Genomic DNA, 15,452 nt, shown 5'->3' with positions numbered 1-15,452 from the left:
TGTATATTGATAATGGCTCACAGGAAAGAGGCATCTGAGACACAGAAGACTTATCATGCTGGGCATATTTTTATCAATGGGTTATTTGAACATTTACATTGTTGGGGAAGAATTTTCTTTGTTTGCTCTGCACACCAGGGACTTCTTGGCCAGTCTAAACAGTGCAGGTTTCTAATGTAAATAATTGCTATACTGCCTTGTGTCATGCATGAGGGTTAGAGGTGGGATGTCCCTCAAAGAGGAGAGAAAGGAGTGCACTGGAAGAAAAAAGTGACAGTAGAGGTGAATACTTCTCCTCTCCTATCCCAACACCAAGAGTTGGTCTAGCATGTGCTCCATGCCTCAAATGGTGCATCAGAAATTTATCTTGTTCTATCAGCTCGCTAGTTTTGGTGGACTGGGTGTAGTAGCTGAGGAGGGAGGAGGAGGCTGGGTCCAAACATCTTCCTCTCTGCAGGCTGGAAGGAAGGCATTACGCAGCATGTAGCTGCATGATGGTGGCATTGCTCACGTTTTTCCTTGCTTTTTTAACCTGCTTGTAGAAACCAGCTATGGACTTCCTCACTTTGAAACATCAGCCTTCAGGCTTAGGTAGCTGCAACTTTGTGATTCCAGAGCATATCTTATGATCGTTCCTGAAGGGCTAATAACGCGGTACAAAAGTTGTGATTCAGGAAATGCGCTTGTAGAGCATATAGTGAAATCCCACTGAGACTGACCATTCTGTCACTGTAAATAGGGGACTTTGTTTTGCCAAGAGCTGGGACCTTTCCACACTCCCAGACTTGCAGGTCTGCAGCTGTCAGCAGCGCTTAGGGAGCTTACTGGAAAATCTGTTCAGGCTGCGACTGGAGACACTACAGTCAGTGGAGGAAATAGAGATCTTAGTGACTTCAGTTCGTTTGGTGAATGGCTAATGAAATTCATAAAGCGAGCTGCTGGCTGGGAGATCACATGAAAGTTCCCTTTACTGAGGTAACTGCCTCCAGAATAATCATATGCAAAGTAATGACATGTTACTGAGTAAGAACACCATGAAATTTCTAGGGCGAGCTCTTCTTGAAGTATGACCAGGGGAGGGTGAGGGTTGTTTCAGTATCTATGTATACACAAAGAGATGAAATAGGGTTATTACTCTAGAAAGCCTCTGTGCAACCTCCCTCCGCCTTTCATCACAGAGTAGGGGGCCAGGACATCGCCAACCTCCCTCAGCGGCCATAAACCCCTAAGCCGTGTGGGCTGAGGGTTGGGCTCAGCCCCTCGTGTTTCTGGCGTGACCTTGGCCATATTTTGGACACTTTTAACAACGACGGAGTGCCTTGAGGGGCCGGGCTGAGGCAGCGGGGCTGGGGAGAGACGTGTGAGGGGCCGTGTGAGGAGACCCCCGGCGGCAGGCAGCGGGCGGCCGCCATCTCAGGGCAGGCCGCGCCCCCCGCTCCCCACCGCCCCCAGCCCCGGGGCGCGGCGGCTCCCGCTCCCCTCAGGCCCCGGCCCGCCGGGGGCCGCCCTGAGGCGGGGACGGCGGCCGAGCCCTGCCCCTGCTGGGACGGAGGGGAGAGAAGGGGAAAGGAGGGGAGAGGAGAGAGGAGAGAAGGAGCCGCCACGGCGCGGGGCGGAGCCGGGAGCGGGGCATCCTCCTCCTCCTCCTCCTCCTCCTCCTCCTCCTTCTCCCTCCTGCCCGCCCCGCCGGCCGGCATCGCGGCGGCCGGAGGGTGCAGGGAGCCGGTGGGAGCCCCGGCGGGCCCGGGAGGAGCGGCACGATGCTGTCCTACAGCGTGCTGGACGCCAACGTGGTGGATGTGGAGAAGCGGAGGAACCCCTCGAAGCACTACGTGAGTGGCACCCCCCTCTAGGGACACCGGGCTGGGGGTGCTGGAGGAGGCTTTGCGCCTTTTCGCCCAGAAAGTTACAGCGAGACCTTCATTTTTTGGGGGTGGAGGGGGTTTGGGTGGTTATCGAGGCTCCTCGGCGTGTGGGTTCGCTCGTATCTGCTGTTTGCCTTCCTCCTTTCGCACCTTGCCGCTGGCAGAGTGGCATCAGGCGAGGTTTAACAACCTCCCGGACGCTTTGCCTGCAGGAGTTCACGGTGGAGCAGCTTCTCCCCATCCACACTGTAAGAAAAGAGATGTTTCCTTCGTTTCCTGGCTCCGTTTCTGGGTTTTAGTTACACACAGTCCTTTATTTCTCTTCTCAAAACACGACCTGTGTTTAGACGCGCAGGTTAGGTTTTGTGTATCCAGAAGGTAAATCGCCCAGCTGCGGTAAGCAAAAGCCCAAGGGGTGCTGCAGCTGGTGCAAAACCCCTCTCAGTGCTCTGTTTGTCCTGGCACTGCACGTCTGCCAGGCTTCTTTGGAGCTGGTCGGTGTTTGACTGGGTTACCTGAAAGGTAAGAGCAAAGATCAGACGCGAAGCTTTGTATTAGCGTTTGATATCACTCAGCTTTCTCCTCTGAGGCATCAACCGTAACCCAGCTCAAGGCTAGAGGGCACTCTGTTGCTGAGAGATGTTGATCTGTGGATGTGAAGCTGAAGCTCTGATCCGCTGTGCGATCAAACGTCTGGTGCCCGATTCATTGGGGTGGGAGCTCCAGGTCTCGCCCCTTGCCAGCTGGACCTGGGCGGTCAGGCGTTATTCATTCCCCGCTTCCTGGCGGGAGAGGCTGCTGCTGCTCTTGGAAATTGTCACGGAGTTGTGGCTGACACCGCTGCAGGCTGTTATCTCACCTGAAAGGTGGCTGCGATTTGGCAGCAGAGGCTCTGGAGCCTCTGTGGAGAAGTAAGTCTGCCAAGCAGCGAGTTATGCAAAGGACCCGGGAGCAATAGCTTCCTGATCAGGAGAAATTGAAGTTAATTTCTTATTTGTTGGAAAATAAACAGAGACCTGGTATTTAAATCCTGTATTGTGAGGTGTGAAACAAAAGTATTTCCCTTGTTCTCCTGCAGAAATGCTTCTGTTTCCTTGATGATTGTTGTTACTGGGTCTTACCAACAGTAACCCGAACTGCTACCAGCAGCTTTCCACAAGACTTCTAGTGGGAAACCTATTTCTCCCCCTTCACCCTGCTCTCCATACGCTGTTTCTAATAGTGCCTTCTGCACAACAGTTCCGTATCCTTATGCGTCCAGTTCTTGGCCAAAAAAATTGCAAATTAAATGGTTTGTTGTGTGAATAGTGTTGTGTCTGCCTTTCGTCCAACTGACTGACGCTGGCTGAGCAGTGTTCAGCACAATGGATTTTGGTTCACAAACAAGCATTGGCATAATTCAATTAAAAATGATCCATGTCCTTGTGAATGTCTTTCTTTTAGATGAGTGAATTAACCCGTAGGTCCAGAAGTCTTGGCTGCTTCTTTGTTTCCTAGATTACAGTTTGCTGCAGATGTGTGTGCTGCAGCCTTTCATCTGGCTCTGGCTGAATAATTCACTCAGGGTGAACCAATGCTGTCAGAGAATTTAACTCCCTGGATCTGATCCACTGGCTGCTAGTTTCTGCGCTCTTTTACACCATGATGCAACTATTTTCTTTCATGATAAGCGTAAAGGTGGCTTGGGATTTAGTTCCTTCCATTGCCTGTGTATACTTGGGTCAGTGCGAAGCTTGGTGTGCTCTGCCATATGTTGGCTCTGTAATACCATCCAGCCCTTAAGGCCACACAGCACATCGTGGCATCAGATTAATGATGTATTTCTCCAGAGGATGGTGATGTGGGTATTTGAGGTAGTTTCACCTGAGCCCCTTTCCTTTTTAACTGCGATGTTTCAGGGCTGTGACGGAGCCTGGAGAGCTGAAGGCAGATCTTAGGCAGTGTAGGCACGTGGAGAGGGCTGAATGTGAGTAGCACGTAATCCCCTGTGCCGCTTGGCCTAGAAGCCAAGGATCGTTCCCTGGAGCAGATGTCTTTGATGATACTGGCATAGCTTTTTGTGGCCTTGACTCGAGAAAGTATAAAGCAAGAAGGTGGCTTTGCATATCATCTGCTGTGAGCCCTGTGCGTGAAACTTCTGAAGAGATTAATACCTCGCTGGAAGAGCTGTAGGGCTCTGCGCATGGGAAGAGATGAAAATCTTTAGATCCAGTGCTATCTGATAGGAACCCAGACAGCTGTCCTCCCTGTGGGATCACCGCTAGGGAAGGGGTCTGCAGTGTCTCCCTCTGCATCCCGCTTGGCTTGCCTGGACAGCAGCATGTGGAAGGATAAAGAGGAGGCTGCATTCATAGCCACATGCCTCTTGTGTGGTGTAGCGCTAACACAAGCTACTCCTGTTCCTGCAGCTTCTGATTTTCTGCATTTATTTCCTATTCTTTCTCCATACAGGTGGTCTTTTTAAAATTAATTTGCACTTGATGATACTGTGAAAATGCTGAATCTCCTTGCTTTCTCCTTTTTTTTTTTTCTAAAAAACAAGAACAATGTCAGGAAGGTCAAGTCTGGGTTTGATGGAAAGACCCCTGGCACAGCAGGGTCGTGCATTGGCTGAGCAATGCTGTGATGAAGCTGGGTGAATTAGGATGTTTCTTTTAATGGTTGATGGTGTCAGTTAATCATTCTGAAGCAAAAAAAGCTGGTAACAAAATCCAAATCCCTTTTCTACCCTCTGCTAAGCTTTAAAAGATCCCAAAGTGTCTCAGTTGTGTGGAAATTTGGTCTGCTTTGGGATTGCTTCTCTTATTTTTAACCTGAAATTGTGATTGTCTGAAGTAACAACCCCAAACCAGAAACGGTTTCTCTATTTAAAAAGACCCACTGTTGATGTTTGCCTCCCTTAATTCTTTGTAGAGGGGCTTAAAGAAGCCAGGCTCCCCTCCCCTCTCTGCTTCCAGGTTATCTCCAGACAGAAAGCTCAGTTACCGCCTGCCTGCCTGCCTGCGGAGCCCTGCAGGGTGCCTCTGCCTACCAGATGTGCTTGATCCCGCACTCAGGAAGGTGAGGAGGGGTTAGCACCTTCACCTGTTCACAGCTTCACGGCAAGCTGGCTAATGGCAAACATTCATTAGAAGCCAAATTACCAGGCTCCTCCCCAGCCCTTCCTGACCACTTGCTTTTCCACAAAGGGCTGATTAGCGATGTGCCTTATCTCAGCAGACATTTATATGCCTGAGGTCATTTCTGAGGTCTCTAAGTGTGCCTGTGTTATTCAGAGGGCAGGGATGTGCACATCAGCACAGATTTCCTCTTCCAGCACCGCTCTGCTCCTCTTGTAGTGGGGCTTTGTGTGGTTTGCAGCTTTGTTCAGCACAGAGGGAAGATGAAATGCTCTTGCTTTAGAATTGGCTTCTCTGTCTCTTTCCAGTCAAAAGAGCGAGGTGCACTGCTGATTTTAGTCATAAGATGCCTGTGTACTGCCCCAGCTCTGCTGCACGGTAATAATTTCGTAACAGCACCTCTGACTGGCTTGTGATGGGCTCTCATGGGAGCCCCTCTGCTGCATGGGTGCAGTCATGGGTTTAGTGGCAAGGGTGTTTGATCCTGTGCTGGTTTTTCACATCACCGTGGGAGGAGGAGTTGGATTTCCCCCTGCTAGGGTCATCCAGTGCAGCCCTGATGCTTGTGCTGGGAGTGTCAGTGGCTCAGGGGAAGAAGAACTCAGCCTGGATTTTTTTTTTTTTTTTTTTTTTTGACTCTTAGTTAGCAAAGGTAGAGATCATGAGCCACAGTGAGCTGGCCATGAGGATGTGATGGGCCTGGAGCTCACACAGCTGGTGGCCTGCAGGTGGGTGCTGTGAGGGACTTGATGTGAAGCAGAAGGAGATGTTACGTGAGCAGATGGATTACCTATTTAGGACTTTTGTTCTGTTTTCTGCTATCTCCTTTATCCCTAACAGGAAACTGTCTGTGGCTTTCTTGCAAGGGCCCACGGTCCAGCTTGACTCACTGGTCTGAATTATTACTATTATTACTATTATCTTTGCTTGGGGTGCTGGGAGGAAGCCAGAAAATTAAGAGGCTTCTCTGTGACTTCATCATTCCTCAGAACTGAACTTCTGAGTACTGGCAAGGGTTATGTCAAAAATGGAGAGGCAAAGGAGAGCACAGAAGGCCAGCCATGTAGAATTGCCTCTCCCTTGCTCTGTATCAGGACCACCACCCTGCTGGGGCAGACTTGTGTCGTTCAAGGATGAGTTCCACTGCTCTGCCTGTTGGAGATGTAAATCTCACATGGTTTTTAGGTCTGGTAAGACGATGGGAAGATAAAAAGTCAGTATTTTTAAGGCAGATCTGGAAGCTGTGGATGCAGCTCTCTGCAGGTGAGTTCAACTCTTTGCCCCTGCTCCCTGATGGCTGGAGGAGCAGGAGGGAGAGATCAAACCTCCCTAGTCCAAAGCTGCCTGCACCCACGAGTGCTCAGAGGACTGCTCACTTCCTCAGCACTGTAACCACATGTTGATGGAGGTGTTACTCATGGAAGCAAAATTCTCTAACATCAGACATTGCATCCTGTTGCCTTTTTTATTATTTCTCAAACACCACTGTTTTATAATGCCTGTGTAACATCCTTTTTTTTTTTTTTTTTTTTTTTTTTTTCTGTTCAGTGCCATGGAAAGTAGACTTTTTGCCCTGTCTCAGCATCCTCTTGCTCTCCCAGTGTCATATCTGGAAGATAACCTGCTGTTGAGGTCTTTCCGATGTTACCTTACCTTAGGAAGCACCAAACAGACTCACAGCCACTTTGAGTTTGTTCAAGGCATACTTGCAAAGCAGCTGAGATACTTTAGGCACCTGCCTGCTTTTCGTCATGCCCTGTCTGGCAGTTATTACCTCGAAAACCAAAAGTTTCTCCGGAGGGCAGCGGGGTGGCCCACCAGGGTATGGAGCACTCACAGGCCTTCCCTTCAACAGAGCTGTGGGTGGGTAGCGTTCAGCCAAGAGGCAGTGATATCTAAATTCACCGGTTTGCCAAGTAAAAGGCTGTCCCTAGCCCTAGAAATAGATTAAAACTGATTGAAACACGAGGTAGTTGGCTGGCTTTGTCGTGCTGAGGACGGGCTGAGATTCTGCAGGAGGCTGTGAGCCCCGGCAGGCCTGCGGCACGTCGGGACGGAGGCCAAGAGGAAAGGCACCGAAAAGCTTTTAGCAAGCCCGTGAGCTGTGGGTAGCAGCTCCAAAAGCCTCCAAATTCCCTTTTAAAAGTGGCCGGGATGCCCCTACTGACTCCGACTGGGACGTGGTTCCCAGGGCAGTGTTGGCCTGAGGGACTTTCAGCCGCTGCGAGCTGCAGGGTGGCCTCTGCGGCTTCTGGAGAGCCCTGAGTGTGTGGGCCCTGGCACCCGTCCACCCACCCACTTGTGCAACACAACGTGCAGGGCTCGGTGGTCAGAGTTACCCCGGTTTGGCTGCTTTGAGCTGAAAGGGAGAGGAGTCGAGGGACTGAAATCGTGCCCTTTTCCCAGAGGAGACTGAACCGAGCAGACATCCGAAGGAAGCGAATGATGAAATAGGGAACGGAGCCAAAGCTTCCTGCATCCCACAGCAGCCTGGCTGCCGGTCCCGTGCCCTGATCCTGCGCATCTCGATGCACTGCCCTCCTCCCATCCCTGCCAGGTGGGGTGTGTGCTGCTGGTGGGCTCATCTGGGAAGATGTAGCAAAGAGAGTTTAAGTGATCGGGCCCACAGCCACCCATAAAGTGTGTGGAAGCGTTTTCTATTTTTTTCTCTGGCTGTTAAAGCAGTCTTGCACTTTATCTGATAAAAGCGCACAGCCTGAAAAAATACCCTCGTATTCTGCCATTGTCTTCCTCAAAAACCATTTCCCATTTTATGTGGATTAAACAGGAAGAGGGATTCAATGTGACCCTACCTGAGGCAGGAGGTGACGTACAAGCTCTCTAATTTAGTCAACTGGGAGGAAACAGCTGGACCTTCTAACGTGAGATGTTGATTTTTTTTATATTTTCCTTTTTTATGTTGCGTCCTCTTAATCGGAGCCCGCTCGCACAAAGGGAATTGGTTCCCAGATACCATGGAGAAGAGCAGAATTATCAGAGGGGGCTGGCAGTGCCCTACCTGGCTTGGCATTGTGAAGCTGAATGCTTTCTTGTAGCTCCAAGTGGCACCTCCTGGCCTGGAGCATGCTGTATAAATATTGCATGAAAAAGGCAGAGAGCTACACAGTAGCATACTGTTTGAAATTGGAGGTGTCTGCTGCTTAATCAGGTCGAGTCGAGACCAAAATACAGGCATGGCAATGGAAAAACTCCCGGTAGCTTCCCTGGGCTTTGGCTCACACCTTTATAGAGAGGCTTTATTGAAAGTTTGACTCAGAAGTTTGTAAATACCATGTTTGTTTGTTTGTTTGCTTGGTTTTTGATCGTAATGCATCTCCTTTTCTCTTTACTATAAAGCAAAGCCACTCTCCAGGATCTTTGTTACTCTCTTCTGGGCAGGGCCATCATCACTTTTTGGGGGAGTGGGAAGAGGAAAGGCAAAAGAAAACAGGGCGGATTTCTTTACCTGAAAGGATTTTGAAGTGAAAATCTCACGAGCTAATTAGAGCCTTCCCACTGCTCGCTTTTTCTTTGTACTGCCTTCCATCTGAATGCTAACAACCCAGTCGGTCTTCCCGAGTCACGTTCACTACATGTCGGTAATATGCTGTCCTTACTGTATGTATTTATATTTTTTTTGAATATGTAAAAGCCTTTAGTACAAAGCAGGGCTGGTTTTGCTCTAAGAAGCATGCAGACAAACCTGAATGTTTGTCCTGACTCTTGATTAAGCAGTGAGCACTGAATTGCAAAGGTAAAGAAGGATCACGTAAGGAAGGATAACGTAACAAGACATCAAATTGCTCCGGAGTGGAGGCAGAGCAGAGAGATCCTGCTCATTGTAATACCTGTAAGTGCCTGAATGTGGTGGTGTTACCTGGTGCTGTCACGCTTGGACTGACCTTTGTGACACTTGTAAAATGTCCTTCTCCTGATTTTGTTTAGCTGCTGATTTTTGCCAGGCTACTCCATGTTCCAGCTGCTGGGAGAGGAGCTCGGTGTGTGGCTAACCACCCAACTGCCAGACCGGGAGCTTTCTACTTGTGTGGGCAGAACTTACATCCCCGAATCTGCGCCTTCATCACAACTTCTCGTACTGCTCTATAAAGCTTCAGCGTGTCCTTAGTGGTCTCAGCAGTCCCTGACATGGAGCAGAGGGTCAGGGCGGACCCTGGTTTCCCAATAAGGCTGTGATGCTGCGTAGTCCCATTTGTAATCATAATGAACTTCTCCAGTTTGTGGCACTGACTCCCTGGATGGAACTAAATGTTGACAGGCTTTAAGTGTCCAGAAATGTGTGCACAGTCCTGGCTACACTGTGTTTGAAACATAACTAGCAATAGCTGTGTTTTGAAATGTTGCTCTCTCAGTTTCTCTGACCAGTGGCCTGTGTTTTATTTTCCCTATAAACCACGCTAGCCAAACACAGTGATGCATCAGGCTCCCAGGCCCTGAGCACTTCGTAGAACACTTTTCTAGGCTTGATACAAGCTTGTGTGTAAGGAAAACATCCCGATCTACGTTCATCAGGAGAAATGTGCAAAACCAGTGTTAACCATAGCCGTTCTGAAGTCCTCCACAGCTGCCCCTGACATACTGGCAGCATGCCTACAGATCAAGCATTCCTGGATTATTTATCAACTTCATACATTAAAGTTTGCAGTTACCATTTGGTGTGATACTGAATTCCGTGTTATACTGTGATGAATGTTATACAGTGATGAATGGGCTGATACAAAAGCCACGTTCCTCTCCGAGGACATGCACATTTAGGATGCTGGGCATGCTTCTCGGCTGTCAGCCTGCTCCTCTAGGGCATTCCCTCTTGTCTTGCATCCCAGGGTCTGTGGAAGTATTTGGGGTGATGTGAGGAAGGTGATCTTTCTGGGGAGCTGGCTTGGCAGGAGGCAGGGGGATGCTGTTTGCAGTGTCTGCATTCCCTGTTAGTGAAGCTCAGCAGCCCAGGTGAAATCTTCTGGCCAGGCACCCCTCGCAGCAGAGAGCACCTGAATTACCACTTGCCTTACTCTATGAAGACAAGGATTTCTAACTGCTTCCTCAACATGACATTTTCCATCTCCTTAGCTCAGGCTGTTCAATTATTGCTTATAACTTCACCTACCGAGGTGGTTTCGGTGTGCTGTTCGGGTGAACCTTTAGACCCCTGACACCTCAAGCAAAATACTCCGAGAAACAATTTTGCCATCTTCTATTCCCCTGCCCTGTGAGTGCTTTGTTGCACTGGTGCTGAACTCAGTGAATTTCCTTTGCCTCTGGACGTTTGGCACTCTGCCACCTGCTTCCTCTCGAGCAGGGGACCAGCAATTCGTGGGATGGATGCTGCGATGGGAGAGCCCGCGGAGCTCCCAGCCCCCAGCAGGAGCAGGGCAGCTGGCACAGCCCCTGCTCCCGCCTCCATTTGGAGGCCTGCAGTTTCCCAGGGCTGTCACTCCAGCAACTTTCACCAGCATTAAAATCACTTAGAATTTAAAAACAAACAAACAAGGATATGTGAAGCATTTTCCTGGAAGAAAGCCACGGAGAGCCGATTCAGTGCATCTCCCTCCCTCCCTCCCATCTCCTGAGCCTGTCGCAGGAGGGAAGCCTGGAGTTCAGCGTTTCCCTAAGTGGGATTAAAACAAGCTCTGGGACTGGTTTGTGGGATAGGGAAGGCAGGAGTAGCAGGGAGACTGTGCACGTATGTTTGTGTGTGTATATATCTCAGGCTAAACTATCAGGATCCCTGAACCAACACTGAACATCGGTACTAATGTGTCTTTTTCTTAATGAAAGGGCTGCTTGTTTTCTTTTAATGGGAGATCAGAGCTGTTGGCTGAAGTAGAGAAGGATAAGAAGTGACTAATGCCAGAGGAACATCCACGCTGGTTTTCCACATACTGAAAGGTAGCAATCCTGTATCTTCTGTATTGAACAAGCCCTGGACAACCTTTATAAGTTCTTTCCTCTCCCCAAATCCAAATATGTTTTCCTCTAATGCGTCAGCAGGTGATGTTTTATAAAGACAACACAGGTTGTTTTACTCGTGTCTAGAGCAGTAACCAGCCTCCGACATGCTCTCACTTGAGGCATATGGAGGAGCCTCGTCTCTCAGCTGTTACTGCTCCAAAAGAAATTTTCTGTTTAATCTTTTGCTGCTGTCTCTGTGATTGTAACAGTCTGTGTCAAAACTCTGGGCTGTTTTGGGGAAGCAGCTTTCCACCTGCTTCTGTGCTGGGCAGCTGGAGCTTGCATTTCATCCCTGAATGTAGACATCCCTGATTTGTAAAGGAAAGTAAGTACCAATAGTTTGTTTTTAACTAAAAAATAGTTGAGGTGAATTTGTCCTGGGTGTCAGCCCTTGGGGGCTGCAGTACCCACGCTCAGGGAAAAAAAACAAGTCAATTGTTGTCTTTAAACCTCTTGCTCTTCTCTTGGCCTGAGGATCAGTGGCTTTTTGTGTCGCACTGGCAATTCCCTAGTGGCACTGCAGAGCGATGCTGCATGCGAGAGGTGCTTCCCTCTCACATGAAGCCTCCTTTTTTGGGGGAAGAACTGAGATTCCTGCCCAAGTGAGCGGGATCAGAGGTTGTACTGCTGGGGATGGGAGTGAGGCATTGCCACTCGGAGCCTTGGCCTCACTGCTGAACGTGTCAGCCAGATTGCTTGTCTGGGGCAGCCCTGCTGGTGGTTTCTGCTGGTCTCAGCTGTGGGTAGCACTGTGCATCTGCGTGCCCTGGTGGTGGTGAGGACAAGCATGGGGATCACTGGTTTACGTAATTCTTCCCTTGTTGTGCTGGGGAAGCGTGCAGTTGTTTGGTAGGAACTGGGGTTTTGATGTGAGGTTTTGTGTGCGTGTGTTGTGCTTCTGTTTTACCATTTGCATGGCTTTGCCTTTGTGCAAGAAGAGGGCATGGCCAGAGAAATGGAACAGAAAGCAGATGTTTGCAGTGGATCTTTAGGTCCTGTTGAAGCTGATCCAGCTTCAGGATCCTGAACAGACCCTAAGAATACTCTTTTACTCTATTTTTTTTCCTCCTCCTTCCAAGAAGGACCAATCTTGCCATGGTGTTGTTTCCTGTTATCTTAATTCTGGAGTTTTGGGTGACCTTCTGGTGTGGTAGAACTGGACTGAAGGGCATCTCGTGAGTGAGCACTGAAGGCTCCCACTGTGTTTGAGGGTCTGTAGGACAGAATATAGCACTGATGTGCTTCCAGCAGCCTTTGCACCTGAAGAGAGGTGGCTCAAAGCTCTCCCTGTGTGCTAAAGGCTTCATGGGGCTCTGCCCACTGAGTTGTTGTATGGTGATGCTAAGCCATCAGGGCTCTAACTCACTGGGTGAGCAGAGTGGGATCGTTTGTCACCAGACCATGGCATTCGTGGGAGTTTGGGCATCCTTGGGCTTGAGTTGGGATCTTGGTGAGGAGCTGAAACTTCTTGGCTTTTGTCTTGCTGCATGGCTAAGAGGTGTTGGCTGGGTTATGATGAAGGTTTTGACTCAGACCAAGTCAAGGATGCAACTGGCTGCGTGATTTGGGTCACAGGGGACTTGAAAGCATCCAAAGGAGTCAAACGAAGAAATGATGCCCACTGCTTCTGCTCACAAAGGGCAGAGTTAGGTAGTACTAACCCAGGACTGACAGTCCAAGCGTGATTGAACATGTCAGTTACCGGCCAGCACCCTTCTGCCCGGTCCTTTATCAATCCTTTACATCTGGTTACCATGAGCAGTAACAAATTTGAGTCCAAGCCCCATTGCTGGAAGGCCAGCACGTTGCTTTTGCCGCGTGTTGTGATAGGAAGGGTTAAACGAGTGGTGATGTTGGCTGATGGTTGCTCTCGGCGGTAATGTGGCGGTGAGCGCTGAGGTGACATGGGAACCCTCCTTAGCTGACGTCCTTGCGAGCCTCTCAGTGACATCAAACTCCTGGACCTTGTCCAGGCGCGCTTGGCCTTGCCCCAGTGACAATAGATGTTAATCTGCCGGCTTGTCAGAAAACCGTGTTAGTGGTTTTTTCACAGACCTATTTCCAACCCTCAGATTTCCCTGCTAGTAAACACAGCGTTATGTCATTGTTGTGCCAGAAGCCAAGCTCCGAAGCCAACTTTGCCGTGCTGTCGTCAGCGAATGTCCATTCACTTTGGATCATTAGCTGAGTTCCCAGGCTCTCCCTTCCCACTGTTGGCTGTGTGCTGGTCCCCGTGCCCATCAGAAGCCAACAGGAGCTTTATGGGAAATGTGTAGGGCCTAGAAGTTGTGGCTAACACCTTCAGCCTGAGATGGGGCTCCTGTATCTGCTTAGCAGATGCCTGTTTGTAAAGCTTCGTTTTCCAGTAATTTTAGCTGTAACAAATGCTTAATTTCATGACTTCCCTCGTGCAAGACGAGCTGAGGGGTTCTGCAGCCTGAGTGATAAAATAATAGCCAAGTCATAGCCAGTGGCAATCCTTCTTCTCATGCTAGCTCCCATTTGTTTCAGACACAATAGCCGAGTTCCTGTTAAATAGAGTGCTTGTCAGATTGCTAACGTTATAAATTAACTTCCTTAGTTTTCAGAAACAACACTCCCCATAGCTGAAATAAGGCCATTCATGCCATTCTTGTAACTATTGTTCCTTGTTTTGCTCCTAGACTTGTTTCCATCTGCCTCTGCAAAGGGTGTGAAAGTAAAGATTTATAAAGTCACCTTCGGTGGTTGGGATCTAAGCTGCTCAAACCAAACAAGTCCTCCAGCCCTAGCTCTCGTTTGTTTTTCTGAGGTTGGCAGAGGTCCAGTCCTTCTCATACTAAGATCTACCCGAAATGTTATCCTGAATCAGCTGAAGTACTCTAAAAGCAGAGGAAGGGGGAGAGGGAGAGATGCTTGTTTGAATGCAGATCCTGGGTTCTTGTGGTACAGGGACAAGTAGGTGATGGAGAGAAACAGGTTCAGCCTCTCGGCAATGGTGCAGGAATTACGGCATTCTTGGGTAGGAGGTGGGATGAAATTAAATGTATTTTTTCCCCACTATGTAATTAAGCTGAGGAACACCTTGCTGAACGTTGATATGAAGGCTGAAAATACACATTTCCAAGTTTCCGGGGACAGGGCTGACACCTAGCAAACACGAGCTATGTTGGGATGTTGGGTGAGAAAGTCAGAAATCTGCTGACTGCCGAAGGTTAAGTAAGCAGTGTCCTCTCTTTAGCTCCTACATAGTTAGTATCTAGCTTCATTGAAAAGCTTCATTGAAAATGCGGAGCTGAGCTTAGATTCAGCTTCACTTCGGCCAAGCCTGGGGCTTCTGCTGCTTTCCTGGATGTCCCTTAGCTGTACGGCACCAGCTCCATCTTCTGAGGCTCGCTGCATGTTGCTGATATTAGTTGGAGCTGTTGAGCTGTGGCCAGCTGAAGTTAGGAAGCGAGCCTCCCATCATCGCTCCCCGCTCCCTCCTGTGCTCTGCACACTGTTCTGTGGATCCCGCCATGCTTTTCTGGGCTGGTGTCACTCATCTGGGCCTTGACAGCTCGGTTTCTGCTTTCCAGCCCTGGGTCAAGTGGCAATTTATTTCTGTAGAGGTATCGTGGCTGGTAGTACTATTAATATATATTTGGGCTTTGAACTTATCTACTGCCTTTCATCAAAGCAGCCCCAAACACTCGATGCATCGGCATCTCTTTGCGAGGGAGGCAGATTAGGCACGGAGAGCAGCGTGCACACAGTAACATATCTCTGGCAGAAGTCCCTTTTCAGAGCCCTCATAATATCAGTGGATAATTTGGGCTGATGGAAGAAGTGCTTTTATGGCTAAAGGTGCTGTGAAGTGGGTCATGGGACTGCGGAACACGGACCTAGGACAGCCCAAGGCTGATGGTATGTGAGCGTGCTGCATTCCTGCATATGACCCTTCAAGGTGGTTGGGTTGGCTTGACTGGAAGCCTCAATTCCAATGCAGAAGCTTTTTATTCATGCCCATCCCGATTCTGGTATTGTCTTTTTGCATAAACAGGTCTCTTTAAGTTTGCTTTGACCTCCTGTCCCACTTCTCTGTTTTGTAGAGTGACCGATCCCTTCTTGGCCTTCGTTCTGCTGAGCTGCTCTAACTCCTTCCTGTAGAGGAGGCCACTCTCAAAGCCAGACAGACTTCCCCACCCCACACTTCTCAGCCGTAGCAGGCTGAATACAAGTGAATTGGTGAGCTCAAGCACGGATTAGCAGTTCAGTCTGGGCAACTTCAAGCACGTAGAGGGAGAATTCACACTGGAGCACGGCCTTGCCCGTGCTGGCGGCAGCCAGATGCAGCCCTGGAAGAGGTTGACCTCAAGGGGAGGTTTGCCAGCTGTAGGCAGATGTGATGTGGAGGAGACGGGCTCTCAGGACTGTCCTGGCCCTGAGCAGTGCGTTGGGTTAGCACGGAGGAGGCTAATTGTTGGGGAGCACCTTCTCTCATGGTTTCGTTTTCTTCCCTTCAGGGAATCTCGGAGAAACT

At 49.4% G+C, this 15,452-nt stretch overlaps 1 protein-coding gene across 5 annotated transcripts in view; it reads left to right on the top strand.

The window, feature by feature from the left end:
- The first annotated feature begins 1,676 nt into the window (after nt 1-1,676).
- Nucleotides 1,677-15,452, top strand: part of SH3PXD2A (SH3 and PX domains 2A) — a 231,564-nt gene continuing 217,788 nt past the window's right edge. For 4 of the 5 annotated variants that reach the window (XM_084525924.1, XM_084525923.1, XM_084525919.1 and 1 more), the window contains exon 1: nt 1,677-1,832. In XM_084525924.1, coding sequence (XP_084382050.1) covers nt 1,761-1,832 — 72 coding nt within the window. In that variant the 5' untranslated portion in view covers nt 1,677-1,760. The remainder of the gene's footprint in view (nt 1,833-15,452) is intronic. The other variant, XM_084525918.1, reaches the window with a different exon arrangement.

Source organism: Aythya ferina (assembly GCF_964211825.1).
Source record: "Aythya ferina genome assembly, chromosome: 7".
NCBI lineage: Eukaryota > Metazoa > Chordata > Aves > Anseriformes > Anatidae > Aythya > Aythya ferina.
This window is presented reverse-complemented; position numbering and strand designations above follow the sequence as displayed.